The sequence below is a fragment of the Ornithorhynchus anatinus genome, chromosome X1 (genome assembly GCF_004115215.2).
Source record: "Ornithorhynchus anatinus isolate Pmale09 chromosome X1, mOrnAna1.pri.v4, whole genome shotgun sequence".
Lineage (NCBI taxonomy): Eukaryota > Metazoa > Chordata > Mammalia > Monotremata > Ornithorhynchidae > Ornithorhynchus > Ornithorhynchus anatinus.
In genome coordinates this window covers 9,175,893-9,200,503 of record NC_041749.1, presented here as the reverse complement: position 1 = coordinate 9,200,503, position 24,611 = coordinate 9,175,893, and the positions used below count along the sequence as shown (strand labels likewise).

Sequence of the window (24,611 nt, the reverse complement as noted above, 5' to 3'; positions counted from 1 at the left end):
GTAACTTTTTTATAAATACCATTAATATCAATTGCAGTTGCCTGCGTGCCTGGGATAGAATAAGCCCTGAAGTATTTAAATGATAGAATATTAATTATTCTAAACAAGACCATTTTCTCTAACACCAGTGCTCTTCATTGTCCCTTCTTGCAGATTTAAAAGATATGAGGCAGTGAAAGCATAATTTGTAATTCAATAAGTGCTACCAAACCAAGCCAATACTACTGCAGAATTCGGCAGAACCATACAAAATCAATTTTATATAGAAGGAAAATGGTGGGGTAGAAATGTCTTCCAATAATTCTCAAAAGACTTGATTAAAATTAATCGTGTATTTGTCTTTGAAACATAAAGTTGTTTTACTTTTATCCTTCCTAAAATTCATATTTTCTCCTAGTTCCCTGCAGTGGTAATTTCACTGACCGGCGAGGCACTATCCTGTCTCCAGGTTACCCTGAACCTTACGGTAACAGTTTAAACTGTATATGGAGAATAATAGTTACAGAAGGATCGGGCATTCAGGTAAGTTCCTGTTTTGTAAAATGGAGACTACAAATACTTCTTTAACAGTTATTTTTTGACCCAATTTGGACAAAAATCTAAAGGAAGTAGTCTGTTTCCATTAGAATTTTTAGCTTCTTCATCCATAAAAAGGACATGAATATACGTATTGGTTAAATATGAAAATAACTAACTCTTCCCAGATTCTTCTCGGAATGTATTTATTCATGGTTGATTTTCACTTATATTGTTGCTAGGATTGGTTCTTGAGGATATCCAAATAACTCTCATTATCCTTCTCTTTGGATACTAGCAGATGGTCCATCGGGTGATGGATGGTGGAATGGGAAGGTTGGAAACATGAGATAGGATTGACAGGGACAAGGGAGAGTGGTGTGGAACTTTATGACCAGTAGTGGAAACCATGGAAATATAGAAAGAGAAGAGTCTAGATGTTGAAGTTCAGGGAGAGGGGTTTAGAGAAATTAGCAGGGAGAGATCAGTAAATCAATGCTATTTATTGTTTACTGGTTGCACAGTGTTGCACTGAGAGCTGATTTCCAGAGGTATCAGTATGGGACAATTCTGGAAATCTGGGTCTCCTCTGGTGTCCCCTTCACATCTCTGCTATGCTTAGAGGAAAGAGCAGAATTCTTTGAGTCAGAAACCCCTCATAGAAGATTCTAATAGCCATGGATTTTCTTCTCGTAGACTTCTAACAGATGATAATGATAAACTTCTTGTTTTGGGTAGATTCAAGTGATAAGTTTTGCCACAGAACATAACTGGGACTCTCTTGAGATTTATGATGGAGCTGATATGACAGCACCAAGACTTGGAAGCTTTTCCGGTAAGAATAAATCTCTCCTCAAAACCTATGTCTTGGGTTCTGCATCCGACATGACACAGTGTACTGAAGCCAACTTCACATTCTCTGAGTTTTGTTTTTTTTTTTTGATTTCTTTGTATATTCATTCCACTTGTGCTGATGTGGGTAAACCAAGGTGGACAGAGAAATGGAAATACAGAAAGATCAAAGAATTGCCAAAATCATAAATAAGGAAGGTAGGATTTAAATCCAGATCTCTCTGCAGACTTCTGTCTTCTACTCTTTGTTGCATTTCTGTCAGAGCTGTGGCAATTCTTTATGGGAGTTCACGTGGGGACATCTTTGTAAAGGACATTCAAAATATATAGAATTTGAGGAGGAACTGGAATTTCTTTTTGTGACATTCAAAACAAGGGAAGCAGGGTGGCTTAGTGGAAAGCACACGGGCTTGGGAGTTAGAGGTTATGGGTTCTAATCCTGATTCTGCCACTCATCTGCTGTGTGACCTTAGACAAGTCACTTAACTTCTCTGTGCCTCAGTTCCCTCATCTGTAAAATAGGAGTTAAGACTGTGAGCCCCATATGGGAAACCTGATTACCTTGCATCTACCCCAGTGATTAGAACAGTGTTTGGCACATAGTAAGTACTGAACAAATATTATTATTATTATTATTATTGGATTTAAAAAAATTGCAGATACTTAAAAAAACTAGAACATTACATAAAATACTGAGTGGATGAAAGACACCAAAATAAAATAAATGGGAAGAATGAGTGATATAAACTGAAACAGAAAATTCAAAATCATGTAAAATTGTTATATGCCCCAGAAAAGTTTTATTTCTTGGAGAGGATTAGTCCTTAGTAAAATTATAAAATAACTTCCAACTCTCTTTATACATATATATTAGAAAATGAAGAGATACTACTTTCCAAATACCTTAAATGTTCAGTTACCAAATAGGAAAATCTCTTAGTATGCAGTTGAGGGCATTTCAGTGGCAGAGTCAGTTTTGTCTTCCACCTTTTCCAAAAATATTGCTTAAGAAAGAAATTTTTATAATAAACCTCTATATTCTTTTGCATGTTTTGCTGTTGTTAAATACGCAACACATAAGCTACAAGATGATTTGAAGAACACATTTATGCCCAAATAATGAAGACCAAAACTCTTCAAAATATCCAACTTCTTAGAAAAATTGAAAGAAATTCTTTTTTTTCTGAAGTTAGGACTAATTATTCCATTTCACTGTATATCTTACCAATTTATTCAAAACAAATTTATGAAAGAAATGTTGAGATGGATATGATGATGAATAACATTGGCTTATACCTAAAGATAAAAAGATATCTTAATAAATAACAACAGGGAAAGAAGAATTATAATAAGGTAATAACTTCCTCAGTTGACTATTATAAGATGCCTTTTATTGACTGTTGCAATTTGCTGTTGAAATAGGCTTATGTGGATTTGAATAGTTCTGGGTATTCTGTTAAGGCCTAAAGTACTTTAAAAGAGGTTTTATAGGGTGCACTGTGATACAGTATTCCAAATATTCCAATATTTGGAACATCATTTATTAGAAGAAACCTATAGTTTTGTTTTATCTGGTGTGTTCGAATGAAAATGCACTTTTCACTGGGAAAAACTCCCAAGTGAATAGACACTCATATGCATTGTAATGTGGACCATCATTCTTTGCTTTCATTTGCACATAATATTGTAATGGGTGAGAGCATTGGAAGCAAATGAAAACATTTGGAAATTTTAAGCAATTAGAGTCATTCTTAACTTCTGTCCTCTTCTGATTTTTATTTTTATTTTTTTTTGCATTTTCATCTTTTGATCAGAAATAGTCAATATTTTTTAAACGACAAATATCTAGATTCTAAGCTTTCACTAGATTATAAACTCGAGGGCAGGAAACAAATCTATAGATTCTATTGTTTTGTACTTTCCCAAGTTCATTGCACAGTGCTCTGGATACAGCAAGCACTCAAAAAATGCAGGTGATTTAATGAAGCAGCATGGCCAATTGAAAAGCAGCAAAACCTACATAGACGAGCACGTCCCTGGGAGTCAGAAGATCTGGGTTCTAATCCCAGATCTTCCAGTCACTTGCTATGTTACCTTGGGCAGGTCACTTAATTTATCTATGCCTCAGTTACCTCATCTGTAAAGTGGAGATCAAATCTTCCTCCATTCAATTTAAAATGTAAACCCCTAGCGGGACAGGGACGGTAACTTGTATCTATCCCACTGCTTATGACAGTGGTTGACACATAGTAAGCATTTAACAAATCCCATCAACAAATTGATTCAATTGAGAAAAAAAGGAACCAATATAAATCCTATGGCCTAGTGGAAAGAACAAAGGTCTGGAACTCAGGGGACCTAGGTTCTAATCCTGTTGTCACCTCTTGCCTGCTTAGTGAATGTGGGGAAATCATTTATATTCCCTGTGCCTCAGTTTTCTCCTCTGTAAAGTGGGAATTGAATGCCTGTTCTCCTTCCCCCTTAGACTTTGAGTCCCGTGTGGGGCTAGGACTGTGGTTGTATTGTATCCACTCCAGTGACTTGGCAGTGGTTGGCACATAGTAAGTGAGGGAAAAATACTCTTGTAATTATTATCAAATGACACTGAAATCATAGTGGATTTCTAAGCAATTCATTCAGTTAGCCGCTTAATCATTATTTGCGGATGCCTGAAAATGTTCGAGCAATGTAGTGAGAGGGAGAAAATCATGACAAGGCAGACCGGCATATTTAGAAAAGGCATAAAACTGTTATTCATTTGTATTTATTGAGCGCTTACTGTGTGCAGAGCACTGGAAGATGGACAGTGATTAAACCAACATTAAAAGAAAAGACAGTGATTAAATAGGATAAAAGTAAGCACATATACACACATGTAGTTGAAAAGTGTCCTGAAAGCTTGTGGGAAGGATCCATGCGTCTTTCTAGTGGCACTCTGACCCCAGCTCGCCTTACTTAGAGAAGCAGCATGGCTCAATGGGAAGAACCCGGGCTTGGGAGTCAGAGGGCATGCATTTTAATCCCAGCTTCGCAGCTTGCCAGCTGTATGACTTTGGGCAAATCACTTCACTTCTCAGTGCCTCAGTTACCTCATCTGTAAAATGGGGATTAAAACTGTGAGCCCCAAGTGGGACAACTTGATCACCTTGTATCCCCCCAGCACTTAGAACAGTGCTCTGCACATAGTAGTGCTTAACAAATGCCACCATTATTGTTATTATTATTATTATTATTAATTACTCACCCACTCTCTCACTTCATTGCTCTCTCACATAGCTTCCTTCAACAGTGTTCTGGTTCAAAACTTTTTTTTTCCCTTTCACATTTGTAAAAAGCCAGTGTGTGACTGATAATCCATCTGTACTCAGCGCACAGTGAAGTTGCTTGCTGCTGTCTCTGAGTTTGCTGCTTGGTATTCCAATCTAAGTGTGGCCTGTACCAAACGAAAGAAATCTCTGTCCTGATTGTTTCATATCAGGCTGTTATGTTTTCTTCAGGAGTCTTCCTACGGCTTCACAGCTATTTCATGCTGCTTGGAGGGGCCCTTACTAGCTTTTAAATATAGTTGTTATTCCATTCAAAGATTCCCTGCAACTCAGCTGTCTTCTATACTGTAAGCTCGCTGTGGGCAGGGAATGTGTCTGTAGAATTGCTGTGTTGAACTCTCCCAAGTGCTTAGTACCTTGCTGTACCTAAAGTAAGCACTCAGTAAATATGATTGATTGATTGATTGATTGATTGGAGGTTGGCCTTCCCCATTATTTTTCTTTTTTTCTCTTTTTTCCCATTGAAAATCCTGTTATGTTAGTGATGATCTGCACGCATACACCCTCTCTATTTTGATTATCACTTCTCACCATTTGCTAATTTAAAAGCAATTATGTTTGAGAGAACCATTAAATCATTAAATTATCTTCACCAGGCTAAATTTTAAGGTCTTTGCAAAATACACTTTGGGAGATTTTAGCAATGAAAAGTTTCTTAGGTACACCCTTGCTAATTGGGAAACTTACTTGTGAATGAGAAGCACTAACTCGTCCCCTGTTATTGCTGTCATTCGTGGGTAGAGAAGACCCAAGACTCTCTCGTCTGATATCCAAAAGTGTGTCTTGCAAGTTAGACCACTTTTAAAAATGACACCTCCTCATTTATTTTTATAACTGTTTGCTAATGATTTTAATGTTTATCCTTGATGATATACTTGGGATATAAATGTTCACGTGATTTAACAATTCCCATTGAACAATTCAGGATTGAAAAAGGAAAGTTCAAGACTGTGAGATTAATAATGCAAATGTTGGCTGATTGGAATGAATAAATAGGAATAGGTTTTTGTGTAAACACAATCACATATTTGGAGATCAATTTATTATTTGGAAATGATTAGTTCTGGAATGTTCAAAGTTTCAAGAGTGCAGCTATTCCCTAAATGTAGAAACACTGATGGTTAAATAATCTGAACCTCTATGGGTAATTAATTTAAATCGATATCTTTTCTCAAATATTTTGAGTTTGCATTTAAGAATTGAATAATGTTGTTCATTTCCTTAAAATAGACTATTATAATAAAGGTTTCAGTTGCAGTGCTTGAAAATGTTACCTACTTACCACTTTCTATTCCTCATATTTCCATGTTCCCTAATCAGTTTAGCCTCCACCCTCGAGACATTTTTTTTCTCCTGTTTTTTTTTTTTTCCCTATGAATAACCATCTTAAGATATTGTAGATTTTTTTTCAGATTTCAATTAGTGTGTATAAGGTGGGAATTTTTTGTCACTAGGAAGCACCACATATACATGAAACTGCATCTTCGTTTTCATTCCACATATTTGGTTGAAGTGATTCACCGACCTCTGTGTGAACACCATGCTGTTTTAGTCCTAGTGGGAATAGAAAAGAAGTTTGGAGTCAAAAGCAGGAGCCATGAATAATGCATAGGCTGAACATTTTCCAGAAAAGGCTTCCCTTAGGTTCCACTGTCTAGAAATTATTTCCTCATGTCATCCCCATAAGAATGCTAAAAAAGAAAAAAAAAATCAAAATAAAAGAATAAAAGGAAGAAAAAAGTCGAATGAACTTGGAAAAGATGGCATTGCCAATCAGGCGTTGTTTTAATCATCCACATCCATCCATAGACAAAATCTTGTTTTCCAAGTCCCAGAACAGTTATCTATATGTCTGGTTCACAGTTAAAGGGAAAATATAGCTTAGACTCTGTCACATCAAACTCATTTTTCTGGATGTGCGACTCATGTGGCTATAGAAAAATTGAATGAAATTATTGGTCACTGAAATATTTTTAAATAGGACAAATGGAAATTGAAATGGTGACTAGGTCTAAATCTATTATTTTTTTTTTAGGTAGTGGGGAATGCCTACATAGTGCAGGCCCGATGATCCAAGATTGTTGTCAGTGAGGAAGCAGTGTGACAGGTAGATGTGTCAGATTAGAAAGAGGCAGAGATAGAGAGGATGGAGCATATCTACCTACACACACACACACACACACACACACACACACACACACACAGATTTCTTCACAGCAACAGAGGCAGAAATTGCCTTAAATTGCCCTTCGCTTTAGTTCCAAACAGTCAATCCAGACAGTAGAGAAGCAGCGTGGCTCAGTGGAAAGAACACGGGCTTTGGAGTCAGAGGTCATGGGTTCGAATCCCGGATCTGCCACTTGTCAGCTGTGTGACTGTGGGCAAGTCACTTCACTTCTCTGTGCCTCAGTTACCTCATCTGGAAAATGGGGATTAAGATTGTGAGCCCCATGTGGGACAACCTGATTCCCCTGTGTCTACCCCAGCGCTTAGAACAGTGCTCTGCACATAGTAAGCGCTTAACAAATGCTAACATTATTATTATTATTATTATTATTATTGCTCCAGCCAATCATTCCCAGGTTCTACAGCATGCCTGTGGAGTGTCTGTTTTAGAACAGTGCTCGGCACATAGTAAGCACTTAACAAATACCAACATTATTATTAACCTATACCTCCAGAGAACAGTGGCTGGAGCAAGAAGCTAGACTCTTGGCAAATGTGGGGATAGATGCCTCTGAATCTTTCTCCTCCCACCTCCCTGTTGCATTGCAGTAGACAGCAATCCACATCTGGCTCTTGGACCATAAGTTTAATATGTCTGCCTCAGATAGTATTTCTTTGATCATTATCATTGTCAATGGCATTTATGGAGAGCTTACACTATGCAGGGCACCGTACTAAGCATTTGGAAAAGTATAATCTAAAGAGACCCCCCTCCTCCATTTACCCCAATTTTCCTGCAGTTGAAGCCTGTGATTACAGCTTACTTCCCCTAAATTCTCCTGACCTTAAAGAAAGAAACCCAGGGTCTTTTCATGGGATTGGTGGGAAAGCACAGAAAGGCCACCAGGAATGCTCTCCTGCACCCTCCCCCACCCCTTTTTAGGTGGGAACAAGGCCCATCCACCCCATATCCCCAACATCTTACCTCTATGAAGACCATTAATTTACCCCCAGTTTCTCTGCAGCTGGAAAGATAAATGAATGAAACCTGTTGGAGGCATGACTTTGTTATGAGAAACAAGATACAGTGGGCGCTAAGTACAATATTACTCTCCCCGCTTCAGAGCCTCAGTGAAGGTACCTCTCCTCCAAGAGGCTTTCCCAAGCTAAGCCCCACTTTTCCTCATCTCCCACTCCCTTCTACATCGACCTTTTCTCTTTCCTCCTTCCTGGCCCACAGCACTTTTGTACATATCTGTCACTTTATGTATTTGTATTGGTGTCTGTCTCCCCCCATCTAGACTATTAAGCTTGTTAAGGGCAGGGAATGTCACTGTTTATTGTTGCATTGTACTTTCCCAAGCATCTAGTACAGTGCTCTGCACACAGTAAGCATTTAGTAAATCTGATTGAATGATTGAATGAATGATAAAGGGTAAACTGAAAATCAGATCCCGGTCTGTGTGTTTGAAGAAAGGCATCCAATCCATAGTTTGAATGACATAGCTCCCTAGTGGAGATGAGAAACAGTGAAGACAGGAGCTATAGGAAGTTGAAGGGTCTGTTGGGGATTGAAAATAGATGCTCTACACATATTTCCTTCCCCTGCTGCATCTCCTCTGCCATTCAGCACTTAGAACAGTGCTTGGCACATAGTAAGAGCTTAACAAATACCATGATTATTATTTTTCAACCAGAAAAGATTGCATCACTGGCACAGGGCAATCAACAAGAAGATGTTGCCATGAAACATTTCTGACCTAGTTGTGGTGAACATGCAGCAGAATTGTTCATCACTAAGATCCTGTTTTCTGGTATGTGTGCATCCATAGAGTTTCTTGGGAAAATCCAGAAGTGGTTTACCATTTCCTCCTTCCGTGCTGTGAAAACCTGAGCCTCTGGTGTTGTCTTTGATCAATATTTTGATCATATGATCAACCGCTTTTGATTCCTTCCCATGGTGCTGCTGCTCAGCACAGGTCAATCAACTTGTGACAATGTATGGATCTGAAAGCTGGACAGTGAAAAGACAGGATAGAAAGAACATCAATTCTTTTGAAATGTGGTGTTGGAGTAGGCTTTTGTGAATAGCATGGACTGCCCAAAAGGCAAACAAATGGATTGTGGAGCAAATTATACCAAAGTGGTCTTTGGAAGGCCAAATAACTTGACCTGGTTTAGCATGTTTTGGACACATAATTCTCTGGAGAAGTCAATGCTAGGAAAAGTCCAAGGAAAACATAAAAGAGGCAGACCAGCAGTTAGATGGATAGAGACCATAATGATAACGGAAGAACCACTGGAAAGGTTGCGAATTATGGCAAAGGATAGGATATTCTGGAGACAGTATAACCATGGAGTCGCTATGACTCGATGGTACTTAATAATAATAATAATAAGATCCTGCTTTAGGGGAACACATAAAAGGAGAGAGGAGGGAGGGGTGGATCATAAAACAATGTTTTAATTGGAGGAATCCAGAAAACAAATTTCCTAGAAACGATTCATTATCAAGTGAGTTAAAATTTAGCAAACCACACCTCTTTCTTGTTCACAGGAAACATTACTTGGGGAAAAATTTCCTGGAAGAAATGGGATTTCACAAGGGAATTTGAAGATGGAGAGGAAATTTCAGGCAGGAGGAAAGATATAAGCAAGGGGACAGGTGTGGGAGATGGGTTAGCTTTGGAGAGATGAAGCACTTAAGCTGGGATTCAGGGAGAGGAGAGAGTGAATAAGCAGGAGAGAGAGCTAGTGGAGTGCCTTACAGCCAAAGTTCTGGAATTTCTGATGGCTATGGAGAAGAATGGCTAACTACAGAACATTTATTAGAATCATATGTAGCATGTTTAAAAGGAGTATCTAAATGGTCAAGTGAAATATTAATAATAATAATGTTGGTATTTGTTAAGCACTTACTATGTGCAGAGCACTATTCTAAGCCCTGGGGTAGATACAGGTTAATCAGGTTCTCCCACATGAGGCTCATAGTCTTAATCCCCATTTTACAGATGAAGTAACTGAGGCACAGAGGAGTTAAGTGACTTGCCCACAGTCACACAGCTGACCAGTGGCAGAGCTGGGATTTGAACCCATGATCTATGACTCCCAAGCCCGTGCTCTTACCACTAAGCCATGCTGCTTCCCTATATTGACTTAGGGTGGGAGAGGTTGAAGTCAAGGGACATGAAGTCAAGGGACACCAGTGAGGAAGCTAATCTAGTAGCAAAGATAGACCTTGACAACAGCCCGGACCCGAGTGGCGGCCATTTGGATGGGAAAGAAGGGGCTGATTTTCATATCATTTATTTGGAAAAGAGAGTGACAGTATCCTTACTGTCATAACTAAACTGCCCTCTTTTTTTACAGGGACGAATGTACCGGCATTGTTGAACAGCACCTCCAATCAACTCTACTTACACTTTCAGTCTGATATTAGTGTAGCAGCAGCTGGCTTTCACCTGGAATATAAAAGTAAGACCGAATCTAATGAAATAATGTTTTGAATGATTTTCTCAAGATCTCATTTCTAAAATGCATTGTCTTTCAGTAATGCTGTGTTTTCTTCTGCTGGAGAACAAAAAGAAGGGGTTTCTTTTTCCGTTTCAAAGGGAGAGGTAAAAAGCACACTGTCAGGAACCATGCAAGATAAAATGAACCTAGACTAAGTAAAAATGTATGCATCCTCAATTATTCTAAGACCTTAAGCGATACCAGGATCAACATTATTCAGTTCTCCATTATTCCTTCTTGACCCACAAACTCACATAGCCTAGTGGAAAAAAACACAGTCCTAGGAGTCATAGTCACTGGGTTCTTATTTGCCATTTACTTGCTGTGTGATTTGGGGCAAGTCATTTAACTACTCTGTGCCTCAGTTCCCTCGTGGGCAAAATGAGGATTTAATGCCTGTTCTCACTTCTACTTAATCTGAGAGCCCCATATGGGATCTGATTATCCTGTATCTACTCCAGTGCTTATTGCAGTTCTTAGCATACAGTAAGTGCTTAACAAATCTCATTATCGTTGTAACTACTGGTAATATTGTTACTAGTATCCTGATGCAAATCAAGACATCATCAATTCTTTGAGTTTCTATTTTGGTTTTTTGGGTGGTTTAGGAGAAAGGGGCTAGAATAGGGAAAACATGAATCAAACAAATTTAAATAACTTACAACTTTAAAGGTCACATCTATTATCGATATAAAAACTAAAGAAAATGTTATTTTATCTTGGAAGTGATGTTTAAGAATCTTAAAACCTTAAAGCTAGAACAATCTGAAGATAGTTGAGTTCAATCATTTGAGAGAGTGTGAAGGTGAAAATCAATATGAATGACTCTATCTTTCATCCGTATCATAGTTTAATAATTGAAATAATCATTCTGTGTTTCTGTGCTCACTGTATTTTTAAAATCATTCATACCAAAGAGGAGAAACTTCAGTGCTTACATTTGTGTATTATTCATTTTAATTGGAGGTAGGCATTGCAAAGAAGATCTAACCTTTTAACGGTAAGCGTAAGGTTTGAGTTAATAGTCTGATAAATGGGATGGCAAAGGTCAATCCACAAATCTTTGACATTTAGTTATGCAGCTATACATTTTAAAATAAAAATAAGATTTTTTTGTGTCCATGGTTATTATATAATATGTATTCAAGCCCCAGAGGTGCTTAATATTGATATTCATCTCCCTTAAAAAGAAGTTCCAAATAACCAAATAGTGGGATAAGCCATAATAAGTTATCTTTAGTAATTATATAAACAGTTTGCAAGAGTTTATATGTGTGCCTGTTTTTGAAAGACCAGATTTCCAGCTGATGATAAATATTCTGCATGAGCTGCAAACCCCAGGACATTCTCTCATTCTGGTTAAATGCTCCATCTTATTACCAACATTGTTATGCAAGTCTGTGGTAATTTATTGGAATAGACTGTTTTAATGGTCGTGTAAAATAAGGTGCAGATGTTATTTAAGTAGGGTGTGTTATTTAGAATCTTCTCCTTTAACACAGTTTATGAAAATCTGTAGAAGATAACTGATAACTTTGGGTTTTATTTAATACTAGAAGTTAATATAGTCACTTGGAATCTCCTAGTTGGTTTGTTGTCTACTAGTGGTAAAAAAAAAAATACTATCACAATCATTTATCTTTAGTCTGCTCTGCTACACCGTTACTGCAGCTGTTTCACCGATTCTCATCTATGAATACTTGACACTCCCACATTCATTTGGTGATATTTTCCTCAGTTAAATATATGAATATAGTAAACTTTTATGTTTGAAGATGGCAGAACTCAATGATGAGTGTGTGAGTATGTGTGTGTGATTCATTCATCATTCACTCAATCATATTATTGAGTGCAGAGAACTGTACTAAGTGCTTGGAAAGTATAATTTGGCAAGAGAGGCAATCCCTACCCAACAACAACCTCACAGTCTAGAAGCGGGGAGACAGACAACAAAACAAAATAAGTAGACAGGCATCAATAGCATCAATATCAATAAATAGAATTATAGTATATATATATATATAAAATTAATAAAATAGAATAATAAATATGTACTTGTTTACACAAGTGCTATGGGGTGGGGGGGCAGAGCAGAGGGAGGGATTCAGGGAGCTGGGGAGGGGAGGAGGAGCAGTAGAAAAGGGGGGTTCAGTCTGGGAAGGCCTCCTGGAGGAAGTGAGCTTTGGCATCATGGCATAGTGTGAAGAGCAAGGGCCTGAAAGTCAGAGGACCTGGATTCTAATTCTGACTCCAACACTTGTCGGTTCTGTGATCTTGGGCAACTCACTTAACTTATCTGTGCCTCAGTTACCTCATCTGTTAAATGGGGACTAAGACTGTGAGCCCCATGTGGGACTTGGATTGTGTCAAAGGTTGAATTTTGAACCTAACTCAGCTCTTAGTACAGTGTTTGGCACACAAGTGTTTAACAGATGCCACAAAAAGATAAAAAATGGCCAATTCTGGGACACCCAGGCCTGGGTGTGGCACTGTTCCCACAAAACCTATCTCCTCTTGTGCTCTGTATGTTTTTTTTTAATTGTACTTGTTTACCGCCTACTCTGTGCCCATCACTGTTCTAAGCTCTGAAGTAGGTACAAGTTAATCAGGTTGGAAAGAGTCCCTGCATCATATGGGACTTAGAGTTGAAACTGGAGGGGAGATCATTTAATCCCCATTTTACAGATGAAGTAACTGAAGAACAGAGAAGTTAAGTGATTTACCTCAGGTCACCCAGCAGACAATTGGCTAGGCTGGGATGAGTATCCAGGTCCTCTGACTCCCAGGCCGGTGCTGTTTGTCTAGGCTACACTCCTTCTCATACTATTTGTTGTTTGTGGTGCCTCCTTGCTCAACCTGGAATCCCTCATGTAATCCATTTCTCATTTTAAAAAATCTAATTTAATTCCCCAGGCATCATTATTTCTTAATCGTTTCTGTTTTGAAGCATATTGTTCTATGCTTTTAGGTGATTTTGTGTCTCTTTCAAATTAATTCTTTTTTTTTTTCTATGCTCAATAGTCTCTATTTCCTCTAATTGCACATATTTATCTTCCCCAGCATTTAAATTGTTTCCAACCTGCAATGTTGCATGTTCCATGAGCATAGTTCTCCCATCCTCACAGTCTCTGGGAAGGTGCCCTTGGCTGAAACTGTGCTCAATAAACACATCTGTTTGATTGATTTTGTGAGTTGAGTGAGTGAATCCACATCTCACGGGAATAGGTCGACAAGGTTTTACAGTGTCTGTTACTGAGGCAGATGCAGCTATATGTCCTTAAAAATGAATCAATCACATATAATGTTTTTTTTTTTCTGGAAAGGAATTGGAAAACATTGTTTTATTCATGGGGAAATGCAATGATCATAATTCAAATGTATAATTTCTGTTTTAATAAGAATAGAATCTGGCCTTTGACTCTTCTTTGTAAGTCATCCAAAATCCTTTTTCTGAAGGGTTTACAGAACTACTTGTGTCATTTTGGATTTAGTGCTTTTAAGTATGACATTTTGTGGACTAAATTCAAGATAGGTTCTTGAAAGTGTTCTAATATCAGGATTATCCTTCCTGATATTTTATGCCATTCTTGGACCCTCACGGGTTTTAGATGGCGACACCGAAGGTCTTCTAAAGACCTTTAAGATCATTCAGTCTACGGAATGTGTCTTTAGGCACATTTTAGCTCAGGATTTATGTCTGCATTTAACCACCAGATCAATTTCTGTTGTGTTTGAGTTGAACTCTGAATAAGAAAAAATAAAAAGTTAAAGAACCCTGAGAATCTGATTGGTTTTGTCTAGTTCAGTAATCGTTTCTCTTCAAAATGAATTCTCTGTTTAGATTGGATTGATCTTTGACAGTCTTGCTGATTGCAAAAGAAAGTGTTACATTATAATGAGTCGCTCTCGTTTGGTTAGAACTTGTTCTTGAACACATTTGTTATGATCGGGTCACTGTACTACTTACAGAGAAAGCCTTCCTTTAATAGATTCTCATTTTCAGATACTTAAACTTGAGGGTTCACAATTTAAGTATATTCTTTTTTACACCCTCATCCATCTATATTTTCAAAAAACAACTGGTTGGAAAATGTATTTTCTACTCATAGAAAATAAATACTGAAATGATATCTTGTCATTAAAAAAAAAACCTCCTATTGATTTTTATCCGTCTCACATTCCTTCATTTTATAGAGCAACATTTTCTAGCCAAGATTCCTTAATGCTATTTTTTAATATTTTAATGTTTATTGGAATAGTAACTACATCTAGAGTTATTTTCAGTGAAAAAAACTCACCGATGGTTAAATTTGAAAATGTTTATGTGTAAAGTCTTTGAGAGGTTACAGTATCTCAGAAGGGGAGGTTTATTCAATCATATTTATTGAATGCTTACTGTGTGCAGAGCACTGTACTAAGCACTTCAAATGTACAGTTTGGCAAGAGATAGAGGCAATCCCTGCACAACAACGGGGTTACAGTCTTAAATGTCTGTTTCATCAATAGCCTGTTGCAAGCTCATTGTGGGCAGGGAATGTATCTGTTACATGTTGCGTTTTATTCTCCCAAGCATTTAGTACTTTACTAAGCACAGAAAGTGCTCAATAATTATGAATTGATTAATTGATTATTTTTCATTCTTTTTATCCTTTGCATTTTGTAATACGGCGTCAAAACTCAGGGAAAAATCCTAACTTGCTTTTAGTGATATCCAGTATGCTCCTAATGTTGTAATTTTAATATTAATTAATTTTACCCATATTTGAATTCACATTGTTCAAAAATGTGATTATTTTATTTTTTCAAGTGCAAACCTATGATTTTATTTTTTACTCATTTTCCAGAATCAAAAGTTGAAATTCTTTTTTTTTTTTTTTTTATCTTCCCAATCTGGTTACGGTTTTGACACCTTTTAACACTGAAATTATTTCAGAAGATTTAGCTTTGTTTGTTGAAGGAAACAACTTCTTTTGTGGTAAATACACTTTGTAAAATTGGTTAGTCAAAACTAAGGATGGATGTAATTACAATGTTTCCTGTTTCAGGATATTCCAAATATATTAGCAAATGTTATTTGTTCATGGAAGAAAGCGTGGTATTTCTTTAGCTTTTTAGTTACATGACTCCCAGAATACGATTTATATCTGTAGAACAAAATGTGTTCAAAATATGAACTTTTGTCCAGAGTTTTCTGTAAACCCACATTTCTTCCAAAATGCATAATTTTGTTAGGCATTTCAGATAGAAGGCTATCTGTAAATTAGGAAATGTTTATTACAAAGCTTCTAATAAATTGTTGTATGTGTACACAGCGTATGCAAGGATCACTACATTATGGAAAATTTATACCATAGTATGCCTCTCGGGGGTCAATGAATGTATATCCTAATGCAAATAATAATAATGATAATTATGGTATTTGTTAAATGCTTACTATGTGCCAAGCACTTTTCTTAAGCAATGAGGTAGATACAAGGTAATCAGGCTCTCAGTCTCAATCCCCATTTTACAGATGAGGTAACAGAGGCACAGAGATGTTAAGTGGCTTGCCTAAGGTCACACAGCAGACAGGTTACAGAGGTGGGATTAGAAGCCACGACCTCTGACTCCCAAGCCTGTTCTCTTGCTACTAGGCCATGTGGCTTCTCATGATCTGTAATATGTAATTCATATGGGATTTAACCCCTAATAAAGCATAATGCAATGTTGACACTGCTAAGCTCTTAGTAGACACTACAGATCGATTTAGGAATTGAACTGTGAATTCAGTTGACCTTATTGGTACTAGACTGTAGTCGACAACATTCTTACTCTGACGTCTGTCTCTTTTTTGCCCCAGAAGATATTCAGCACAGAGTGATGATGCCTAGAGTATAGAATGAAATGGTTATCAGGATGACTTGGTTTAGTTTAAGTTGTGTCATGTGAAAATCATGTCAATACCATTTTTGAATTATTCTTTCAGGTGTTGAGATTGTTAACTTGCTAGCTTTTAAAACACATGCTAATGCAAGCCCCTCGAGCGTCTCGAATGTCGAGAATTTCAAAGATATACTTTTCACTCTACGTACAGGTTTTGCAAATTTTTCATGGTAAGAGGCTGGGGAATAGAATATGATAAAAAGAGAATAAGTCATGACCAGTGGCTCTGTGACTTAAGCAGTCACTGATTGATCATTTATTCAGTGCATTTTGGAATCAGAGAGTCAGAGATTAATTGAGCTGGTGGGGACTTCTCGAGATTCATTGGTTTAGCTTCTGCTTTCCACACAGGGTAAGACTAATTTCCGTATTGCCTCATTTCTAAGATTTCTCTAATTGCTTTATGGGGCCTATTTCTGTATGCTTCAGCCACGTTAGGCACTTACCGGGTCACCCTAATCTGTCAAAAGCACATATGCAAACAATCTGCTATCAAGGCTACCGATTTGGAGGGGTAGAATTGATATCTGCTACAGGATCAGATTTCATAAATGGAATGGGATGTAAATAGTTGGCAAAGAAGGAAAGTTGGAATCATTTTTATGGGGCTGGCTGTGGTAAGGAGAAGCCCTGGATTTAATGCCTCATCATCCCTTCACCCATCACTAAAGGGCTATTTTGACTTTCTTCCCTGGCCTTGGGAGGTGGAAGGAATGTAGATAAGGGAACTAGTGAACAATATGTAATGACCAGTTTGACACCAGTCATCTATAACAGTTTAAAATGTATAAAACTTGAATAATCTGAGTAAATAAATGGTTTCTTACCTAATTTCATTATAGTTTCAACTTCACTTTGTACCCAATTCAAGGGGAATTGCCAATTTCCCCTAAATGAAGCAATAGCAAAAGCTAGGAGACCTAGAAAGTCATAATGTTAGAAGTGGATTTTGAACAAATAAAATTAAAAAAAAATTTCCTTGGTAGCACTCTTCAATTAGTCATTTTTGTTGAGAATCTTTTGTGTTCAGAGCAATCAAACAGCACAATTATTATTAGTAGTAGTAGTTTTGTACCCTCTTAAATCCTTTAGTACAGTGTTCTGCACATAGTAATCAGAGCACAGTACTGCTACTAATTATAATAATAGTTGTGGCATTTGTTAAGCGATTACTTAGAGCCGAGCTTCGCACTAAGTACGAGGATAGACATAAGATGATCAGGTTGGCACAGTTGCTGTGCAATATGGCAGCCATAGTCTAGTAGGATTGAAAACAGAAATTGAATGAACATTCTTTAAATGAGGAAACTGATCCACCGTGAAGTGAATTGTCCAAGGTCACACAGCAGCAAAGTGGCAAAACTGGATTAGAATTCTTCTGACTCCCAGGCCTACTTTTTCCACTAGGCCACACAACTTCTTTCTGGGACAGCCAGTGCTGGGGTATCTTCAGTTGGTCAATCAAGTTATTTATTTAGAACAGGCAGAGCACTGAACTAAGTATTTGGGAGAGTACAGTGCACCAGAGTTGGTAGATATGGCCCCTGACCTGAAGCAATTTAAGAGTGAAGCAAGGAGACACATATTAAAATAAACTACAAATATGTACATAATTGCTATGGGACCTAAGGTAGGATAAATATCCCAGCTCTGCTACATGTCTGCTGTCTGGCCTTGGGAAAGTCACTCAGCTACTCTGTACCTCAGTTACCTCATCTGTAAAATTAGCATTAAGACTGTGAACCCAATGTGGGAAAGAGATTGCATCCAACCCAATTACCTTGTATCTACCCCAGTGCTTAGAACAGTGCTAGACGCGTAGTAAGTGCTTAACAAATCACAATTATTATTATTATTATCAAATGCCTAAAGCATACAGATCAAAGTGCATAAGTGGCACAGACACAAGAAGGAGTAGAGGAAATGAGGGCAGTTTGGGGCCCTTTCAGGCCTCTAGGAGATGTGATTTTAATATGACTTTGAAGGTGAGGAGAATGTTGTGAGGAATTGAAGCAGTAGGGTGTTGCAAGCTAGTGGCAAGATGTGGGCAAAGGGTTGATGGCAAAATGGATGAGATCAAGGTACGGTGGGCAGGTTGGCATTCATTAATTCATTCATTCAATGGTATTTATTGAGCGTTTACTATGTGCAGAGCACTGTACTAAGCACTTGGAATGTACAAATCGGCAACAGATAGAGACAGTCCCTGCCCACTGATGAGCTTATAGTCTAATCGGGGGGAGACAGACAGACAAAAACAATAGGAATAATAGCATCAGAGGAGTGAATTGCCCTTGCTAGGTTGTAGTTGGAAATGGAAAAGCAGCGTGGCTCAATGGAAAAAGCCCGGGCTTGGGAGTCAGAGGTTGTGAGTTCTAATCCTGGTTCTGCCACTTGTCAGCTATGTGACTTTGGGCAAGTCACTTAACTTTCCTGTGCTTCAGTTACCTCATCTGTAAAATGGGGATTAAGACTGTGAGCCCTACGTGGAACAACCTCATTAACATGTATCTATCTACCCCAGCATTTAGAACAGTGCTTGGCACCCAGTAAGCACTTAACAAATACCATCATCATCAAATCAGTGAGGAAAGATAGGAGAGGGGAAGGTGATTGAGTGCTTTAAAGCAGTGGGAATGAGTTTCTCTTTGATGTGGAGGTGGATGGGGAGTCACCTAGTTACAAGTGGAGAAATCTGGACTGAATTTTGGAAAAATGATCTGGGTAGCAGAGTGAAGAATGGACTAGAAAGGATAGAGCCAGAAGACAAGCAGGTCAGCCAGGAGACCGATGCAGTGATCAAGACAGGGTAAGAGAAGTGATCATTCCAGTGTGATAGGAATTTGGATGGAAAAGAAAAGCCAGATTTTAGTGAAGTTGTGAAGGTAGAATTGACAGGATTTGGTGACAGATTGAATATGTGGGTTGAATCAGAGAGATGATTGAAGAATAGTGCCAATTAAAGTGATATTACTATTGTATTTTCTTATTAATGGTATTTCTTAGGCACCAACTATGTGTTGGACACTGTACTAGCAACCAGCATAGTTACAAGTTAGATTGAACATAGTCCGTGTCCCACGTAGGGCTCACAATCTTAATCTCCATTTTACAGATGATGGAACTGAGGCATAGAGGAGATAGGTGGCTTGCCTAAGGCCACACTGCACGCTAGTGGCAGAGCCGGGATTAGAACCTAGGTCCTTCTGACTCCCAGGCCTGGGTGCTTTCCAACAGGCCATGCTACCTCTCTTATTATCATTAGGGGCAAACACATTATGGCAAAGAGGATATCCATATTTCACAAGAGTGTGTTCATCATTTCAGGCTCATTTGCAAGCATGGGTAGGACCTCACATCGATATTGGCATCTTCAAAAATGAATGTATATGTGTGTACACAAATACATAAACATAAACCCACCCACCTCTCCACCCACCTACTAAGTAGTAATGCTGCCAAGCGAAATTACTCACCTCATGGAAAAATGGTTCTGACAATGACCTAACTGACTATTAGGCTGAGTCTGCATTCCACTTCATTGACTCTGCATTGATTCTTTTTGCTTGGAAGGCATGGAAACTTTAAACTCTTTCAATAATCATATGACAGGCACAAGGCAATTCTAAGTTCTACTGGGACTCCCTGTATGGTGTTATTAGAACCTGGGCTTGGGAGTCAGAGGTGATGGGTTCAAATCCTGGCTCTGCCACTTGTCAGTTGTGAGACTGTGGGCAAGTCACTTAACTTATCTGTGCCTCAGTTACCTCATCTGTAAAATGAGGATTAAGTGTGAGCCTCACGTGGAACAATATGATTACCCTGTATCTACCCCAGCGCTTAGAACAGTGCTCTGCACATAGTAAGTGCTTAGCCAATACCAACATTATCATTATTATTATTATGCATTCACATACTGTTAGACTTAAAATCCTGATAACAAAACCTGTTACTAAGAAGGTGACCTTTAGAAGATCAAAATGAGAAGAATGGTGGCATTGGATTCTTGTCTTTTGCTGTCGACTCATCTCCGATCCATAGCGATCCCGTTGACACATCTTTCCCAGAATTGTCACTATCTATCTGCAATTGTTCGGGTAGTCTATCCATAGAGATTCTTGGTAAATATACAGAAGCGGTTTACCATCGTTTTCTTCTGCATGGCAAACTTGAGTCTCCACCCTCAACTCTCTCCTTTGCCGTTGCTGCCCAGCATAGGTGAGTTTTGACTTGTAGCAGATGGCCTTCCACTCGCTAGCCACTGTCTGAGCTAGGAATGGAATGGACAGGCCTCTGTTTGACTCTCCCTCCCGTAGTTGAGACTGGTAGAGGACTGGAAACTCTCCAGGTGACATCCTAAGAAGAGTCATTGGATCCTACTTTCCTGCTTATCCTAGAACTTTCCAAAGTTCTGTGGAAAAGATTAATGTAAGTTCTTAAGTCTGTCTTGTAACAGTCATACATCTATATCATTACCTTTTTGGTAATTATAATAATTATGTTTCTAAGTACCAACCAAGTACAAAACTCATTGTGGGCAGGGAACACATCTACCAACTCTCTTAAATTGTGGTCTCCCAAGCCCTTAGCACAGTTTACCGCACCAAGTAAGCACTCAATAAATATAACTGATTGTAAGCTCGTTGTGGGCAGGGAATGTGTCTGTTATACTGTTGTACTCTCCCAAACACACAGTACATTGTCCTGCACACAGTAAGCACTCAGTAAATACAATTGCCTTATAGATTGACCCTCTAGATTCCAAGCTCATTGTGAGAAGGAAAATGTCTATTTTTATTGCTATAGTATACTCTCCCAAACACTTAATACAGAGCTCTGCAAACAGTAAGTGCTCAATAAATATGATTGAATTAATGAGTGAATGAAAAACAGGTCTAAACACTAGGAAAGGTACATTCTATTAGGCCAGATACAATCCATGCTCCATAAAGGGCTTATAGTCTAAGTAGGATGTACATAATAAACAATGACAGACCATTTAATCTAGTAGGAAGCTTGGTCTTTACTGTGAGCAAATGGTGATATGAGCAAAGCCCTCTGATGCAGTCTCTAATTGTACTTCCAAATATTTGATTTGATCTGTTGCTATAAATTTAGGAAGCCTATATAAATAAATTCACAAGTGCAAGTTAGACAGCAAAACATTGACAGAAGATCAATTTTCAGTAATATTTTGACTATTTTGGTAGACCATGACTACCAACTCTGTTATATTGTACTCTCCCAAGTGCTATGTACAGTGCTCTGCACACACAGAATGTTCAATAAATGTAATTGATAGTTTGATTGACTACTATGTGGGGCATAAAATGGAATAGATCTATTTGTAAACACCAAAATTGATTCTAACCTGATTCAGGAAAATGAAATTTTGTATTTTACCACATAAATTATCCAGGTTGCTGATGAATCCTGAAAATTACAATTAACACATACTTGCTGCATTTTCAGTGAGCATATTTGTTGAGGTGTACTGTTTGATGTGAGAATATAAGCTGAATTTTCATGATTGGAGACAGAGCTAAATCTTGCATAGAATAGGCTTCAAAATGCAGATAACTGATTCATTGGAAAGAAGAATGGAAACAGGTGAATATTTTTGTAAATTTCCTCTTTCATAAAAGAATCAAATAGACTCACCCATGTAAATCAGCCATCTCTACAGATAACATGGATATATTTTCTCTAAAGAACATTTTGTTCTTCAATAGAAATAATGTCCCTAATAAATTCTTAGTAAAATGGCTTTAATTCCATTAAACCTTTCTTAAATAGGAGAGCTAAAATAGGAATTGCAAAATAACTCTGTTAGCAAGATAAATCAACTTTTTAAAGAGATATGAATGAATTATTAAAAACCTTCCAAATATAATCGCATATGATGAATGATTGAACTTAAAAAAGAGGTGTTCAGATTCACATACAGTTTAACAATCTTTGGAAATACCATAAAGATAATACATGTGTCTTAAAATCTTTAATTACTAGCAGTTAAGTATAGAGCGCTGAACTAAGTACTAAGGGAGGTACCAGATAATTGGGTTGAACACAACCCCTGTCCCACTGGCGGCTCACCGTCTAAGAGGGAAGGAGAACATCCATTTCTGATCCATTTTATACATCTGAAAACGGAAGCACAAAGGCTTGCTCAAGTGACAAGTAGCAACCAGGGGTGGGAATAGAATAGAATAGGTCTATATCATTCTCCACTCTCCCCTTTGAAATAATAATCATGGCATTTGTTTAAAGCACTTACTGTGTGCAGAGCACAGTCCTAATTGCTTGGGAGAGTACACTACAACCGACTTAGCAGACATGTTCCCTGCCAATAACAGCTGTGGTAAGCACAGTGTTAAGCCCAGTCCCATTCTAGCTAGGCCCACAGTCTAAGAGGGAGGGAGAGCAGGTGATTTTACCCCCATTTTGACAGATGAAGAAACCTAGACACTGAGAAGTTTAGTAACTTGCCCTTCATTCATATTTATTGAGTGCTTACTGTGTGCAGAGCACTTTACTAAGTGCTTGGAAAGTACAATTTGGCAACAGAGGCAGTCCCTATGCAAAAATGGGCTCACATTCTAGAAGGGGGGAGACAGAGAATAAAGCAAAACAAGGCAAGTAGAGAAGCATCAATAACATCAATATAAATAAATATTATTATAGATATATACACGTCATTAAAATAGAATAGTAAATTTGTATGTATATTCACAAGTGCTTTGGTGTAGGGAGTGAGGTAGAGCAGAGGGATTTGGGGAGATGGGGAGAAGAGGAGGAGCAGAGGGAAAGGGGGGGTTCAGTCTGGGAAGGCTTCCTGGAGGAGGTGAGCTTTCAGTAAGGTCACCATTAGACGAGTGGTAGAGCTTGGACTTGAATAATAGCCCACAGACTCCCAGTCCCAGGCTCTTCCCATTGGGCCAGGAGTCATTTCTCTGCACAAATTCACAACCATAAATCTTAATGAAAGAGATTGAAATATTGTGTTGTCGAGTCATCGCCGACCCATAGCAACTCCATGGATACATCTCTGCTGGAACACCCCATCTCCAGCTACAATCATTCTGGTAGTGGAGCCACAGAGTTTTCTTGGTAAAAATACAGAAGCGGTTTAGCATTGCTGCCTACCATGTAGTAAACTTGAGTCAAGGGAAGTTTTGGCTTGTAGCGGGTTGCCTGCCACTCGCTAGCCACTGGCCAAGCTAGGATTGGAATGGGTAGGCCTCCGCTTGACTCTCCCTCCCTTAGCTGAGACTGGTAGAGTAGTGAAAACTCTCCAGGAACGATCCTGTAAGGGACAGGATTCAAACATTTGAGAAAAAAAAATTGTTTAGGTGAAACATTTCAGATGGTATTATGTACTGTATTGTTTTGTCACCATCTATCTACTGGTTTGAAGACCTGACGATCTCACCTGCTGAATAACTTAGGGTTTATCCAACAATGTGATTTCATTTCTACAGCTGTGGGCCTTGCTGCTTGTCCAGAACCATTGCTTCCTAGCAACGGCATCAAAACAGGAGACAGATACATGGTGAATGATGTCCTCTCTTTCCAGTGTGAACCAGGATACACCTTGCAGGTATTAACCCCAACCCAGTCTGGTGGCAATGAAGTGTAATTGGTTTCCCTTTTTCTTTTTTTTTTTTTGATAATTTAATAGGGAAATGATTTCCTCTGGTAATCAATACCTAATGTCATAAGCACTACCTGAGAAATTCCCACTCGTGGGCACATACCCAAGTTTGAGATTCTGGCTCATCAGCCCACCAACATTTCCCCAAAGTAGATAGCAAGAAAACAAGTGGCAGAAATATTTTCTCCCTAAGTAGCAAAGAATGAGATATAAAGCCATATTTGTCTTTTGTGGTTTGTTATTTCTGTGGATTGCATTTATTATGGTCATTATTTTCAGAATTTTTTTAGCTCATCAAATTTATATTTTCATCATTTCTTTAGCAACACTAACAATTTAAAAATAAAAAATGCCAGATACTGAGCTGTTATAAAAAGCTTGGTCAATAAAACAATATGTGCATTTATATGTTACATGCACCACACATTTTCTAGCAGATATAGGGAGTGAATGAGTGTGATCAGGCTGCAAACTCGCCAGGTTAAAAAGGAGACTCTGAGTTCTCAAAAAATTGTATCCTTATCTAGCCAGGTAGCCATTCCTCTCTTATGTGACCTTTCAAAGGTTGAATCACTGAGATTACCCCAGTATCCACGGCTACCTAGAAAAAAGTGTCCTGAATTTTCAGTGAACTGGTCATGGATGGAGAATTAAAAAGATCC

General features: G+C 38.2%; 1 protein-coding gene across 1 annotated transcript in view; it reads left to right on the top strand.

The window, feature by feature from the left end:
* The window catches only part of CSMD1 (CUB and Sushi multiple domains 1), a 1,410,881-nt gene that overhangs the window by 1,218,928 nt on the left and 167,342 nt on the right, over nt 1-24,611 (top strand). The window contains exons 36-39 of the mRNA XM_029051790.2: nt 398-522; nt 1,255-1,351; nt 10,230-10,334; nt 23,777-23,895. Coding sequence (XP_028907623.1) covers nt 398-522; nt 1,255-1,351; nt 10,230-10,334; nt 23,777-23,895 — 446 coding nt within the window. The remainder of the gene's footprint in view (nt 1-397; nt 523-1,254; nt 1,352-10,229; nt 10,335-23,776; nt 23,896-24,611) is intronic.